The sequence below is a fragment of the Ylistrum balloti genome, unplaced genomic scaffold (assembly GCF_031769215.1).
Source record: "Ylistrum balloti isolate Yb309-2 unplaced genomic scaffold, AGI_CSIRO_Ybal_v1 Utg369772, whole genome shotgun sequence".
In the NCBI taxonomy this organism is placed as follows: Eukaryota; Metazoa; Mollusca; class Bivalvia; order Pectinida; family Pectinidae; genus Ylistrum; species Ylistrum balloti.
The window spans coordinates 2,046,186-2,058,285 of record NW_026781965.1 but is presented as its reverse complement, the minus strand read 5'-3'; the positions used below and the strand labels follow the sequence as shown (position 1 = coordinate 2,058,285).

Sequence of the window (12,100 nt, the reverse complement as noted above, 5' to 3'; positions counted from 1 at the left end):
GCAGATATGTGGCCATCTTGGATTTTGACTTTGCAAATTTGTTATTACTATTTCTTGAGAAGTTCTGGATGGATCTTCTCAAGGTTTCATGTATAGATTCCTCTTGGTCCCTAGTTGTGCCTGTTTGAGTTTTTGACTTATCAGGAAATAGAATGGCAAACAGGCAGCCATCTTGGATTTCACCTAGTAAAGATTGTTATCCCTATTTCTTAAGAAGCACTGAATGGATCTCTCTGGAATGTCACATGTATGTTCCCTTTGGTCTCTACTTGTGTGTGTTTGATTTTGGGACTGATCAAAAGAAACAAAATGGCTTCTAGGCGACCATTTTGGGTTTGGCAGGTAACGGTTACTATCATCACTTTTTCTTTAAAAGAATGTTAAAATTTCTTATCATTAAGACCAAAAACAGAGAAAAGAAAAGGAAAGAAGGGTAAAGATTGAACTTTCAAAGAGCAAATAAAGGTCAAACAATGGTGGGTGCCAAGATTCCTCTGGGATCTCTTGATTAACAACAGAACAGATGTTATGCATCCAGAAACATCAATAACAACATTAGTTGGGACAAATGGCATCAAAGAAACAACCAGATCTCCCTAGAGGCTTGATAGGACGCACAGGTGTCCCTACTGGGAGGGGTTCAAGGTGAGACTTCAAAATCACTTATAGTTGCAGAGGAAACACTAACAAAATAGCATGCATGGATAGCATAGATATTCAATATAGGTTAAATGAGGTATGGCCGGATAATCAGATTAGATGTGATATGGAGTGAACAAAATGGTTACAGGGTTGGGTTGATTTGTAGGCAAATGACAAGACAAGCTTTCTTTTGCTAGAGGAAGATAATTTCAAAGCAAATAAGCAAATTTTTTATGTTCTTGTGTTAGTTTTTAGCTTACATGACTGCAAGTACTTTGGATTGAATGCCATGAATTTTCCTCATATGAATGACCTGGAACTATTAATTGATCAAGTATGTTAAAAAGGTTAGAACCTACTTGTCAAGTTTCAGAAGATCCAGAGTCCCGATATTTTGCCAGCATGTATTTAGGATGGAGTACTATAATGTTCTCATATAAATAGCCACGACCTATTTGCAAGATCAAAGGGACCAGATATATTCTTGGATTTTATATAGACTCAAGAGATACTGATACTTGGCTTGTAGAAAAAATTTCCTTACATGATGACCTCAACTTACTCAAGATATGTTATTGATTTTTAGGTCATTTGACCTGAAGGTTCAAGATACCTATAGCCATCGTGCTTCATCTGTCATTCCCAAATGGGAAAGTTTGTCGGTATTTTGCTTCAAAATGCTACTCCTGTAATGCATGAATGGATTTCAATAAAATTTGGTAGGCCCCAAATGGGGAAAGTAGTCAATATTTGATTCAAAATGCTACTTTTTCTTAATGCTTGAATGTATTTCAACCAAATTTGGTTTCAAACATCATTGGTAGTGAGGAATCAATTCTTAAATTCAGAAAACTGATTTGACCCCTAGGAACCTGGGGGTGGACAGTGTCCCTAACTGAATAAGTAGTCAATATTTTGCTTCAAAATGCTGGTGTTTCTTAATGCATCAATGGATTTCAACCTAATTAGGTCTGAAATATCATTGAGAATGTTGATTCATTTTTTAAATTCAGAGAGTTGATTTGACCCCTACTTAATATGAATGACCTTGATCCGCTTTAAAGGTCACGGGTCAAATGTGTTAAAATCTTTAAATGACTTCTTTTCAGTAACCAAATGGCCCAGGATGTTGATATTAGGGCTATAGCATGCTAGGATGAATGGCTAACAACTTTGTTAATATGAATGACATTGACCCACTTTCAAGGCCAAAGGTATAAAATGTGTTAAAATGTTAAAATAACTTCTTCTCAATAACCAAAATGCCAAGGGTACTGAAACTGGACCAACTTTCAAGGTCACAGGGGTCAGATGCACTGAAATGCTTAAGCAATTTCTTTTCAATAACTGAAAGGCCAAGGGTTTTGATATTAGGCTTGTAGCTTGCATTTTCAACAAGCATTATACATGCGAAGTAATGGCAATTGTGCAGTGCTTGTATAAAGAATATGATTTCTAGTTTGCAGAAAATGTCTTGATGATCCAACAATGTCTACTATGTAAACTGTAGAGTAGTTGAGCAATTTATCTTCGGCCTAATTGGCCTCTTTCATATGTAGGTCTCTATAGTCAGATGACTGTTGAGGCCCATGAGCCTCTTGTTAAGAATCTTATCAAGTTTCAGGATGTACGGAGTACTGATATCTGGCTGATATGCACCTCAGATTAAATACCTTTAAATTTTCTCATATAAATGTCTGACTAATATTCTAGGTCACAGTGATCAAATATGTAAAAAAATGTTTTTTTATCTTCTTCTGAAGTTCTCAAGAGTACTGATATTTTGGCAAACAGATGTCTGAGATGTTATGGAGTGTTCGTAACGCAAAAGTTTTCTATCTAAAAAACCTCCAAAATTCATCTCATTCAGAAAACCTGGAGTCCTGTTAATTTCCAAGTGCAGGCCTTGAATTGATCAAGTGCTGCTGGTTTTCATAAAATAAAGGACCATGAAGTTCAAAGGGATCGCCTCTTTTCTTGAAAACAAAAGTATCGAGAATGATCGTTCTTGGTTATATCCTGAGCACCAGTACTCTGTATCATTTCTAATGTGAAAAAAGCCTATAGATGCTGTAATTTTTGGTTCACCCCTTTTTACAGTTGGTGTATTATGTAGTAACATGTTGAAATAAAGTATATGGAATCAAATGTGACATATAATGTGATAGCATTCATGTCAAAAGTTGAGTTAACTGTTAGATGGTGGTTCATCCATGGCATGGTTTAGGTGTACAAGTTTGAGATCTTCAGCATTATCTTTGTCAGTTTTTATCAGGATTTCTCACAATATTTTTGGAATTATACAGATTCTGAACATGTTGGGTTAGCTCTTACAATATATAGTGAATTATTGCTTGTTGTTGCCTTAATTTTTTATCTTTGAGATAAATTTCAGATGATAAGTGTGCTATATAAGAGATAAGAAGAAGACATCGTCCAAATAAGAAGAAGAACAAATGATAATACCAGTTTATAATGGTTATTTTGTGTGACAATCTGGTATTCTCAGAAGACTATTCTAGTTTAGTTGCTTCAATGGGAAGTGATAAAAAAGAAATGTTTTGATCCCGTTTTCAAGCATAAATTAAGACAGACTCCAAGAACAATCATACAAATTATTTTTCTTGATTGCAGATTGCCGTCATTAAAAGGGCCAAGAGACTTGACCCTTGGAGGAGTTCCCAAGAAAGTGTTTATTCCTACGATCCCTGCAGCTAGACGAGACAAAACTAAGGATAGGTAGATAGAACTGTTTATTCCTTATATATGCAGTATTTCAAGTTCATATGACGAGGTAATTGGACACTCAAAGTCCACTTCACAATGCCAATTTTCTAATCAACAGACTTTCTGAAACACAGGCTACTAATGATTATCACTGTGGTTTATGATACAGTACTAAATATTATTTCCTGTAAACTGTATGATTCCAGATAACACTGTCAAAGCAGTTACATATGAAACATTTCAGTTTGTATTAGTTTTGTGATTGCTGTGATACCATATTCACCCCACAATAAGCCCAAGGAGCATTACCAGTGCTACAAAGTCACATGATGGAGTTATTACAGGACAGTGAAATGGGAGTTGTTGGTGATTCAACAGAACAGCAATGTATATGGGGAGATAACTCTGGTTAGATTGGGTGGTTAATTAAACTGGGCAGTCTGCAAAACCCATAATCTGGACAATTTCAGCTGGGAACAAAGGTTATATTCGCCAGAAATTGCAGCTTGAATTGTGTCATTTTGAGGTACATGTATTAAAGTATGAACGGTTGGTGTGTAAAAAAAATTTAAAAATTGACAAGGATGACCTCTGATTCTTTGTGATTTACCATTAGTCATATACAAGATGAAGGCACTAAGAAAGAAGGAAAAAGAGGTCATGGTACTGACAAGAAATTTAAGGGGCCAGGATCAGAGAGAGGCAGAGGAGGTGGACAAGGCCGAGGAAGGGGCAAGCCTCTAGATGTTATCCAATCACATTCCATTTTTGAACAAGGACCAACAGAGAAATTAAACAAAGGTAAAGTATATAAAACATGTGGTTTAACCGGTTTTCATTTGACTTTTCTTAAAATCATTGTAAAACTACCTCATAATTGGGAAAGATTTGTAAATGTATTAAAAGTATCTGTTAAATAAGAAAATGTCTAAGTATGGTTATTTATGTTGTAATATTTCTGTTATTTCAGGTGCAGGATTTTCTGGTGAATATCTGGGCAGTAGAGGAGGAGGGGGAGGAGGGGGTGGATCAATTTCAACTTCAGACTCTGGAGTTATCAAATCACGGATCAAGATGGAGAAGGGTGTGGATGGATCCAAGCAGGTTCTAGACTACCTGTTGAGAGACGATGTAAGTCTATGAAGGGTTGATTTCAATTACATACAGGCAAAGTACCGTAAATATTCGCTTATAGTGCGCACTCACGTATGGTGCGCAGGCACTTTTTGGAGATCAGATTTTAAAAAAAAAAATCTACAGAAAAATTAATTGACTGGTCACTGCGACGAAACATTTGATGTGGATATTTCTGTGAAGAGATTTCCTGTATTACCCTAAGATAGATTTGGGAGGTACATCTAGTTTGCATTGGTCCTGATAGTTGTATTGTAAAGAATTACCCATCTTATTGAAATGATATACCTATGATAGACCTTTTAAGGTTCTAAAAAATAAAGAAAGATAAAAAATTGTCTAATTTGTTAATCACAGACAGGAAATGATGTATTTGTATGACAGATAAACTTTATTTGTTATTGTCCAGTTCTGAGACATGTCAAACTGCCAGATCTTAACTTTTTTGCCTGTTCTTGCAATGTCTAAAATAAAGTCACCATGTAACCTATTTGATCAACCTCAATGCTGCGAAGCTCTTTTTGTGTATGAAAAATAAAAACTCAACACAATATATATGGCGGAAAAACTTTTCTTGTTGAAGTTGCCTATGATAATTTATTTTGAAATTAACTACTTATATAAATTCAGATTATCTTAAGAAATTATATAATGAAAAAACAGCAAAGGTGAGCGGCACAAAATGAGCCGTCACTATACATAATACAAGAAATAAATTCTATCACAATATAAAAGACATGTCTCTAGTCAATAAGCTATAGAATGCAAGGGTGGGAAGGGCATGGATTTTCATTTGTATGAAAGATGTCAAAATGTTTTCCTCTTTTTAAATATGGCGTCGTGAAGATAAATTTTCACCTGGAGAAAGTGTGATATGGGGTTCAGGGATGCTGAACAGGGGCTAGTCTAGATCCTATTGACCAATGACATTTGACCTCTCACATATGACCCGAATTTCTCGCTTACCTTATAAGGGAATGGGCGGAGCTTGCCAGATTAAATGTGACGTCATTCAGCATGTAAACAAAACTACTTGGAAAGCGTGATGGCAGTAGCTTCTAAAGAAAATAAAAAGTTCTCTGCAAGTTTGGCAAAAACATGATCGCTCACAAACTTTCATTTTGTTAACTGTTGTTTCTGTCCAGTTTATAGACACTCCCTACCAAATTGAAGACCCCACCACACAACCTGTTATTTTACCTCTGTGTGCTATGGTGGACAGTAAACCAGATCTTCATAAAATTTCCAACATCAAGATCAAGAGTAAGTTGCATTAGCTGTGTGATGAACAGTAGTATGTCACTGTCTGTTTTACAAAGTGAGGCAATAGTCATTTTTCTGTATCTCAATCAAGCTATAAGTCACCTTGTCGAGCATTATAATTTGCTTGGATCATCAAATGTTGTCTGGGATGTATTGACTGTCTCACTTTGTGCATAGATATGACCCATTACATGTATTAACTAATATCCCCCTTTTCTGGTCTTCAGGACATGCTATATACTATATCTCTTAGTACAATAGCTTATAGCTATTCTCTGTGGAGAGTTTGATTTCATTACACTGTAGATACCAATGTACCAACCGTAGCTTGCTTTGATTTTTAGCGGAACCTGGATTAGCAGTTGAGAAGGATATTAAACCACCCAAAGTGTCAGGATTAAGGCAGTCTCCAATTGTCAGTGATGAAAACTGTGATCAACTGTTTACAAACCTTGGAAAAACTGGTAAACCTCTTAACTTTACATTAGATATAACTACATGCATCTTTATCACAACATATATAAAAAGGTGCTGATTTGATGAATATGTTATATCCTTATGAAAAGATCCTAATTGTTTCTTCTTGTCTGAATATCAAAATGTACATTAGATTTGATAGCATTTGAAGATCTGAAATCAAGCAGCATACTCTAACTGGAGAAAGGATTCTAAAACATAAATGAGAATTTAAACAATCTTACAACCAACATTAAGATATGCATGTCCATTTAGTTCCCACTGATGCCTAACCTATTATTACTGTATTGAATTTCCTTGTAATGATTGCACATATACCTATAATAATTGGGAGTCTTGTAAACGTTTTGATCACTACTCTTGTGACAGTTATCAGACATATTTATTGTTAACATTAAGGGACAACCTAATCACCTAATACACTTCAACTTGGGCGATTATTGAAAATTTGTCATTCTAAATGACACTTCACAAATTTTGTGAAACTAACAAATATCTGACGAAGTTATAGTATATTCATATTGGAGGACAATAGCTGCAAGTTCAAGTTGGTTATTACATGTTTTTTTTTTTTCTTAGAATCTTGGCACAAATACATGACAATTTTTTAAAAGTATCTTAGTTCAGATATACAGGATTATTTGTAAGCAAATAAAATGAGTCCATATGTGATAAATTTTCTCTACACAGAAAACAGTGATTTGTTGTTTTTCCAATTCCCTGATACCATGCCTGGGGTTCCATCCAACAGTAGAGATGAGGAGGGTGATGGTAGGCAGAAATCTGGAAACAAGGATGGGGTAAGTTATCATTTGAAAGTTACCTTATACATCTTGCAGTAAGCTCACCTCACCCACATCTACCAGTAGAGATGCCAACAACTGTTACACCAGAGTCAAACATGTGGTCTCCTTAGGGTTGGGCAGATGAGGAGTGAGACTCAAAATAGGGCAAAGTCATGCAGGTTTGAATCAATTTATATATTTTTTTCTCCTGGACTGGTTTGTAAGCATGCATTGATTCAAATCACATACAGTGTATAGGATAACTTACGATTGGACGTTGTAAGACAAGTTACGTTCCATATTACAGGATGACTTGGTTAAGCAGATCGGCTCATGCTCTCTCTCTGAATTCTCTGAGGGATATATGGGTAAACTGGTGGTGCGGAAATCTGGACGGACACAGTTAGTTCTTGGCAACATCACACTTGATGTTTCCATGGGAACTAAGTGTGGATTCTTACAGGTATTCTGATATTTACTTAATGTTTCTTGTGAAAGGATCAACAGAACTTTGCCTGATCTGGTATCATTTACATAAATGTTGATAATATTATTGATGGGAATTTAATTACATATAGCCGAGTCTGTTGTATTATACACAAACTCCTTTTAGAAAAAGTCCATCTGAAACCAGCTCCATGCGAAAATTTTAAATAATAAAAGGATATATACAAAGTATTGAATATTTTGATTAATTGGTAACCAACTTATTTCAGACTGGATGTTCATCTTGTAGGATTTAGTTTCCATAGAAACCAGACCTGGGGGAAGAGATGGTGGTCACATGGCTGTACTAGGACACGTGAACAAGAGGCTTGTATGTACCCCAGACTTTGACAGCCTGCTAACCTTATGACAACAGGTACATAATAAGTTTATCATGAAGGTACTACCAAACACAAAATGGAATACTGGCTTTTGTTTGGAAGGGATTTACATATTAACAAAATGAAATTCAAAACTTCAATAAGATATATTGAGTATGTTATTTTTTTGTATAACTTTAAGGTTTAGACAAACAATATTTTATATTAAGCCCCATACATTTTCAAGTGTATAACGTGTGATTCTTAAAAAAACATTTAGTATGTGACTCCTAGATTGACTGAATGACTGAATTTTTCATTTCTCATATTTCTTTTATCATCACTTTACATTTAACAAATTGATGCTTAGAATCAATTCAGCATTACTCATGTTAGTGGATTATGATTATGGTAGTATAACATGTGTACCAGGGTACATGGGTTATGTGAACATTTATAAGTGGTTTACTTAATACCTGAAAGTATCCTTGTTCTGGCAACTCCATTGTTGGAGAAGTTTGAATAGAACTTCGTATGTTTAGCTATTTTATCATGATGATGTCGTGCGACAGTGTGCTACACCTGAAGTTATTTTAATTGACATTAATCAGGGTTATAGTTATCAACTCAAGGTTATTAATCTTTATTGAGAAACCCCTTGTTTCTGTAACACTTTTTCATGGCACTTCAGACAAGCATAGGAATGACACAAGCCTGTTAGTATTGAACATTGATGACATCATAAAATTCTAGAGAGTTTGTATTTGTAATAGAATTAAATTTTCATGGTTAAGTATTCTTTATCATTATTCTTCCTCCTTTGATCTATCTTGTTCCTTAATCATCAGAGCTGGTTCTATAAGCAATACCACATAAAGTTATCACAGGTTGCTTTCAGAGTACATTATACACTCTTCACAATGAAGTTGGGGGAGGGGAGGATAGTGAATAAAGTTGTCTGTCAGTCCGTTCATTTTTCTGTGTATAGCATTGTGTCCAGACATAAAAATTTATCATCACACACTGAAGTTGTGCATATATGCTAATGCCTGTTTTTATTACAGTCAATCCCCTTTTGCTATTTTAAACTGAATCTTGGACAGCTCTGTACTACAGTTTTCACCACAATTTGTTGGATATGAATATTTTGTTGCAGTTATGCCCCTTTTGTTATGTCTGTGGATTGACTTTAGTTTTGGGTACCTCCTCCAACAATTTTATCCAAGTTGTGTAGAACATTATTGATGTAGTTGGCACGCAGAGGAAGTGCTTCTCCTATTTTATCAAAATAATGCTCCTACTACTGTGTAGACTGAACCTTGTTAAGACATGTAGCTCTTCCTACAATTTCTTCTTTAATCTTTAATTTTGTTGAATGATAGTTTTCCACTCTCTTTTTCATTCACATTATAAAATTATTTGAGTAGGAAAAGGATTCAGTCAACATTGGGTGTAGAGTATGAATCAGTCATCCTGACTACAGGTGTAGTTAAACCTTGGTACATTCGTGTAGAAATCAACAATTTATGTGTAGGTTTACTAAAAGTTTTAAATTGTTTATTGTTGCAGGAGAAATTCCAGCTAAATCAACACTGAAGTAACCAGACAAAGCTGCTAACTTTTGTCTCTACTTCTTATCAGTGTTTTCATGTACTGATAGTGTAAGTTGCAAAAGATGAAGATGAGAATGTTTACAAGTATGAAATAACTTCCAAGATATACTTGAATATCCATTAGAGTCTTCAGTGTTTTCAGGTGTCTCTCAAAGCTTACAACTCAGCTGAACTGGTACAATTTCCAAAGCTGACACTTACAAAGAGATGTCTTGACAGTTGATATCAGTGAACTGGGATATTCTAGGCTGAGATATTCCCTCCAAAGTTTATTGTGCTGCGTTGGAATGCCCCACAAATCCTATTTTATATGCCTGAAGTCGGCATCTCCCTGCTGAAAGGTTTATGAAAATCTGTACTAAAATGTCTTACAACAGTTATAATAAAATAACTCTAAGAGACTTTACCATAGGCGTTTGTTGAATGTTTAATAAAACGTCTCTGCTAGAATCTTCAGATATCTAGAACTATTGTCCAGGATATCTATAATGTGTACACCAAAGCAAGAGCCTGAAATATACTAGAAGGAATACCTACAAATGTTTTACTGTTAAGTTCACTGGAATTGAATTTAAAAACTTTGACATTCTATGAATACAAATAACACTTTTACAAACTTTTTTTTTTTTAGAGTTTTTGATCAGACAGCACTGATAGCATTATTAGCATATTTTTCATGTAAAACTTATAGCTGTACAGTGCTTAATGGTGAAATTTATGTACCCTATACATAGCACCAACGCTGAGTCAGTCTTGTGTCATGCAGTGTAAAATAACTGCCAATAAAACATCATGACTACTTTGACTACCTCACTACTCAGGATGAGGTGAAATTGAATTTTCAATGTTGGTACAGAAAAATAACAAACACAGAAAACTCCAATTGAAACAATTTAATAGTATTGAAAATATATCTAATAGGGAAATTCATAAATATTTTTTGTTTATATAAAATCACAGTGATACACAATCCTCCCTAATCCTCAACAATATTCACTACAAAATACTTTGTATTTTATACATAATCTATCTATAGTTACAAATATGTAAGCTAGGCCAGGCCAGTAAACACACACATTTAGGCCATGCTCAATGCTAAATATTATGGTAATGATATCCAAGAAAATTACTAAATTGTAATAGTGGAACATAGTTCTGCATATAACAAGCCCAGTACACAGTAAAATAGGGCTCCATATCATCAGAAAGGTTTACGAAAGGGAAAATTAGTCCATTCCATGTAAACATGTTGGCAATGTTCAAATTTAGACCCAATTTATGTGATAGATAGCTATGCCTATACTATATATATGAACGTTATCTGAACATTAGTTATACCATTGAAAATAGACTTGTTATTATGAAAAATATCTGAATGAATACATGAAATATAGAGTAAGTCTACTAAACTCCAATAATGATCACAATACCTTCTGGACAACATACTAATTCATCAGCAGAAATATTGTCTATAAGTGATACTCTTTACAAAACAAGCATTACTCTTGCACTTGTGTTCTAGACTTTCAGTCTGGTGTAACAAAATTAACTAATTGTTATTTATCAGAATACATCAGCCAGTACAGTTAAAAAGCATTGGTATGAAATAATTATACATTTCTTCATGAACTTGTTAAAACATTTGAATTTCAACATTTATAAACCTCATATTTAATACTTTCTAAGATCACGATGGTTTAGAAAACACAATTCCACTAGGGTTATTGTACAAGCACATGCTGACATTCTGTACCTCTTGTTCTTTACTGTATTTACAGGACCAGTCTATTATTTATAACCTTGTAACTTACAAGAATGGTGGTGGGCTTATGGAACAATGAAATAGCACTTGTTGCATACTTAATGAAACTTCAAAATATGTAGTTGGTTTACTTCCTAGCACTGACTTATTGTCAGATTTATATTGTAGTACAAAAACAATGAAAACAAAAACATAAAATGTTTTCATCATAAAAATAAAGCTATCACTGGTGTTCAATTATTCAATACATGTGTATTATGACAAAAAATGCACTTTTCATTTATTAATAAAATATTATTTGAAAAGTAATTTCCTATAAAACCAAGTTTCTATTGGTTGGTATAATTATTCCTTATTTAAAACTATTGCCTGAAGCTCTATAGGGGTAGATGACATTTCTGAAAAATATATAAACAAAAATGTAAAAAACATAACATTACATCACATGTACACAATGTAATATGATGTAAAAATTATCACCTGACTTAAGGAGAGACAGAGAAACAGGACCAGGCAAATTATTCGTTCTTAAATATATACATAGAATATACATACTAAAGATTGTGACTAGAACCTACACATTCCAGGAGTACAAGACTACAAAATGAGTACTCCAAGCCACTGATTAATTTCATTTCCATCCATTTCAATATTTTTTTTTTTTTCATAAGTAGTTTGAATTTTATTTTTTGCAGTATACATCTGTTTCATAATTTGTTGTCATATGACCATGTTTCAAATTGCAATGATGTAAAAAAAAAATGTCACTTGAAATAATGTGGTTAAAAGAGAATTTTCTTTTAAGAAATTATCCAGTGACAAAACTTTTGATTTTATATTTTCTAAATTTTTTGTTATCCTCATAATTTCTTCAGTGACAATGTAAACAGT

General features: G+C 34.0%; 1 protein-coding gene across 1 annotated transcript; it reads left to right on the top strand.

Annotated features, from left to right (window-relative positions):
* Positions 1 to 454: 454 nt before the first annotated feature.
* LOC132543978 (DNA-directed RNA polymerase III subunit RPC4-like) lies at positions 455 to 9,441 on the top strand. The gene is made up of 10 exons (XM_060207535.1): positions 455 to 645; positions 3,277 to 3,381; positions 3,986 to 4,170; positions 4,340 to 4,500; positions 5,649 to 5,766; positions 6,111 to 6,230; positions 6,934 to 7,043; positions 7,336 to 7,491; positions 7,765 to 7,890; positions 9,404 to 9,441. The coding sequence occupies exons 1-9, from the start codon at positions 569 to 571 to the stop codon at positions 7,882 to 7,884; spliced, it is 1,152 nt and encodes a 383-aa protein (XP_060063518.1). The 5' UTR covers positions 455 to 568; the 3' UTR covers positions 7,885 to 7,890; positions 9,404 to 9,441.
* The last annotated feature ends 2,659 nt before the right edge of the window (positions 9,442 to 12,100 follow it).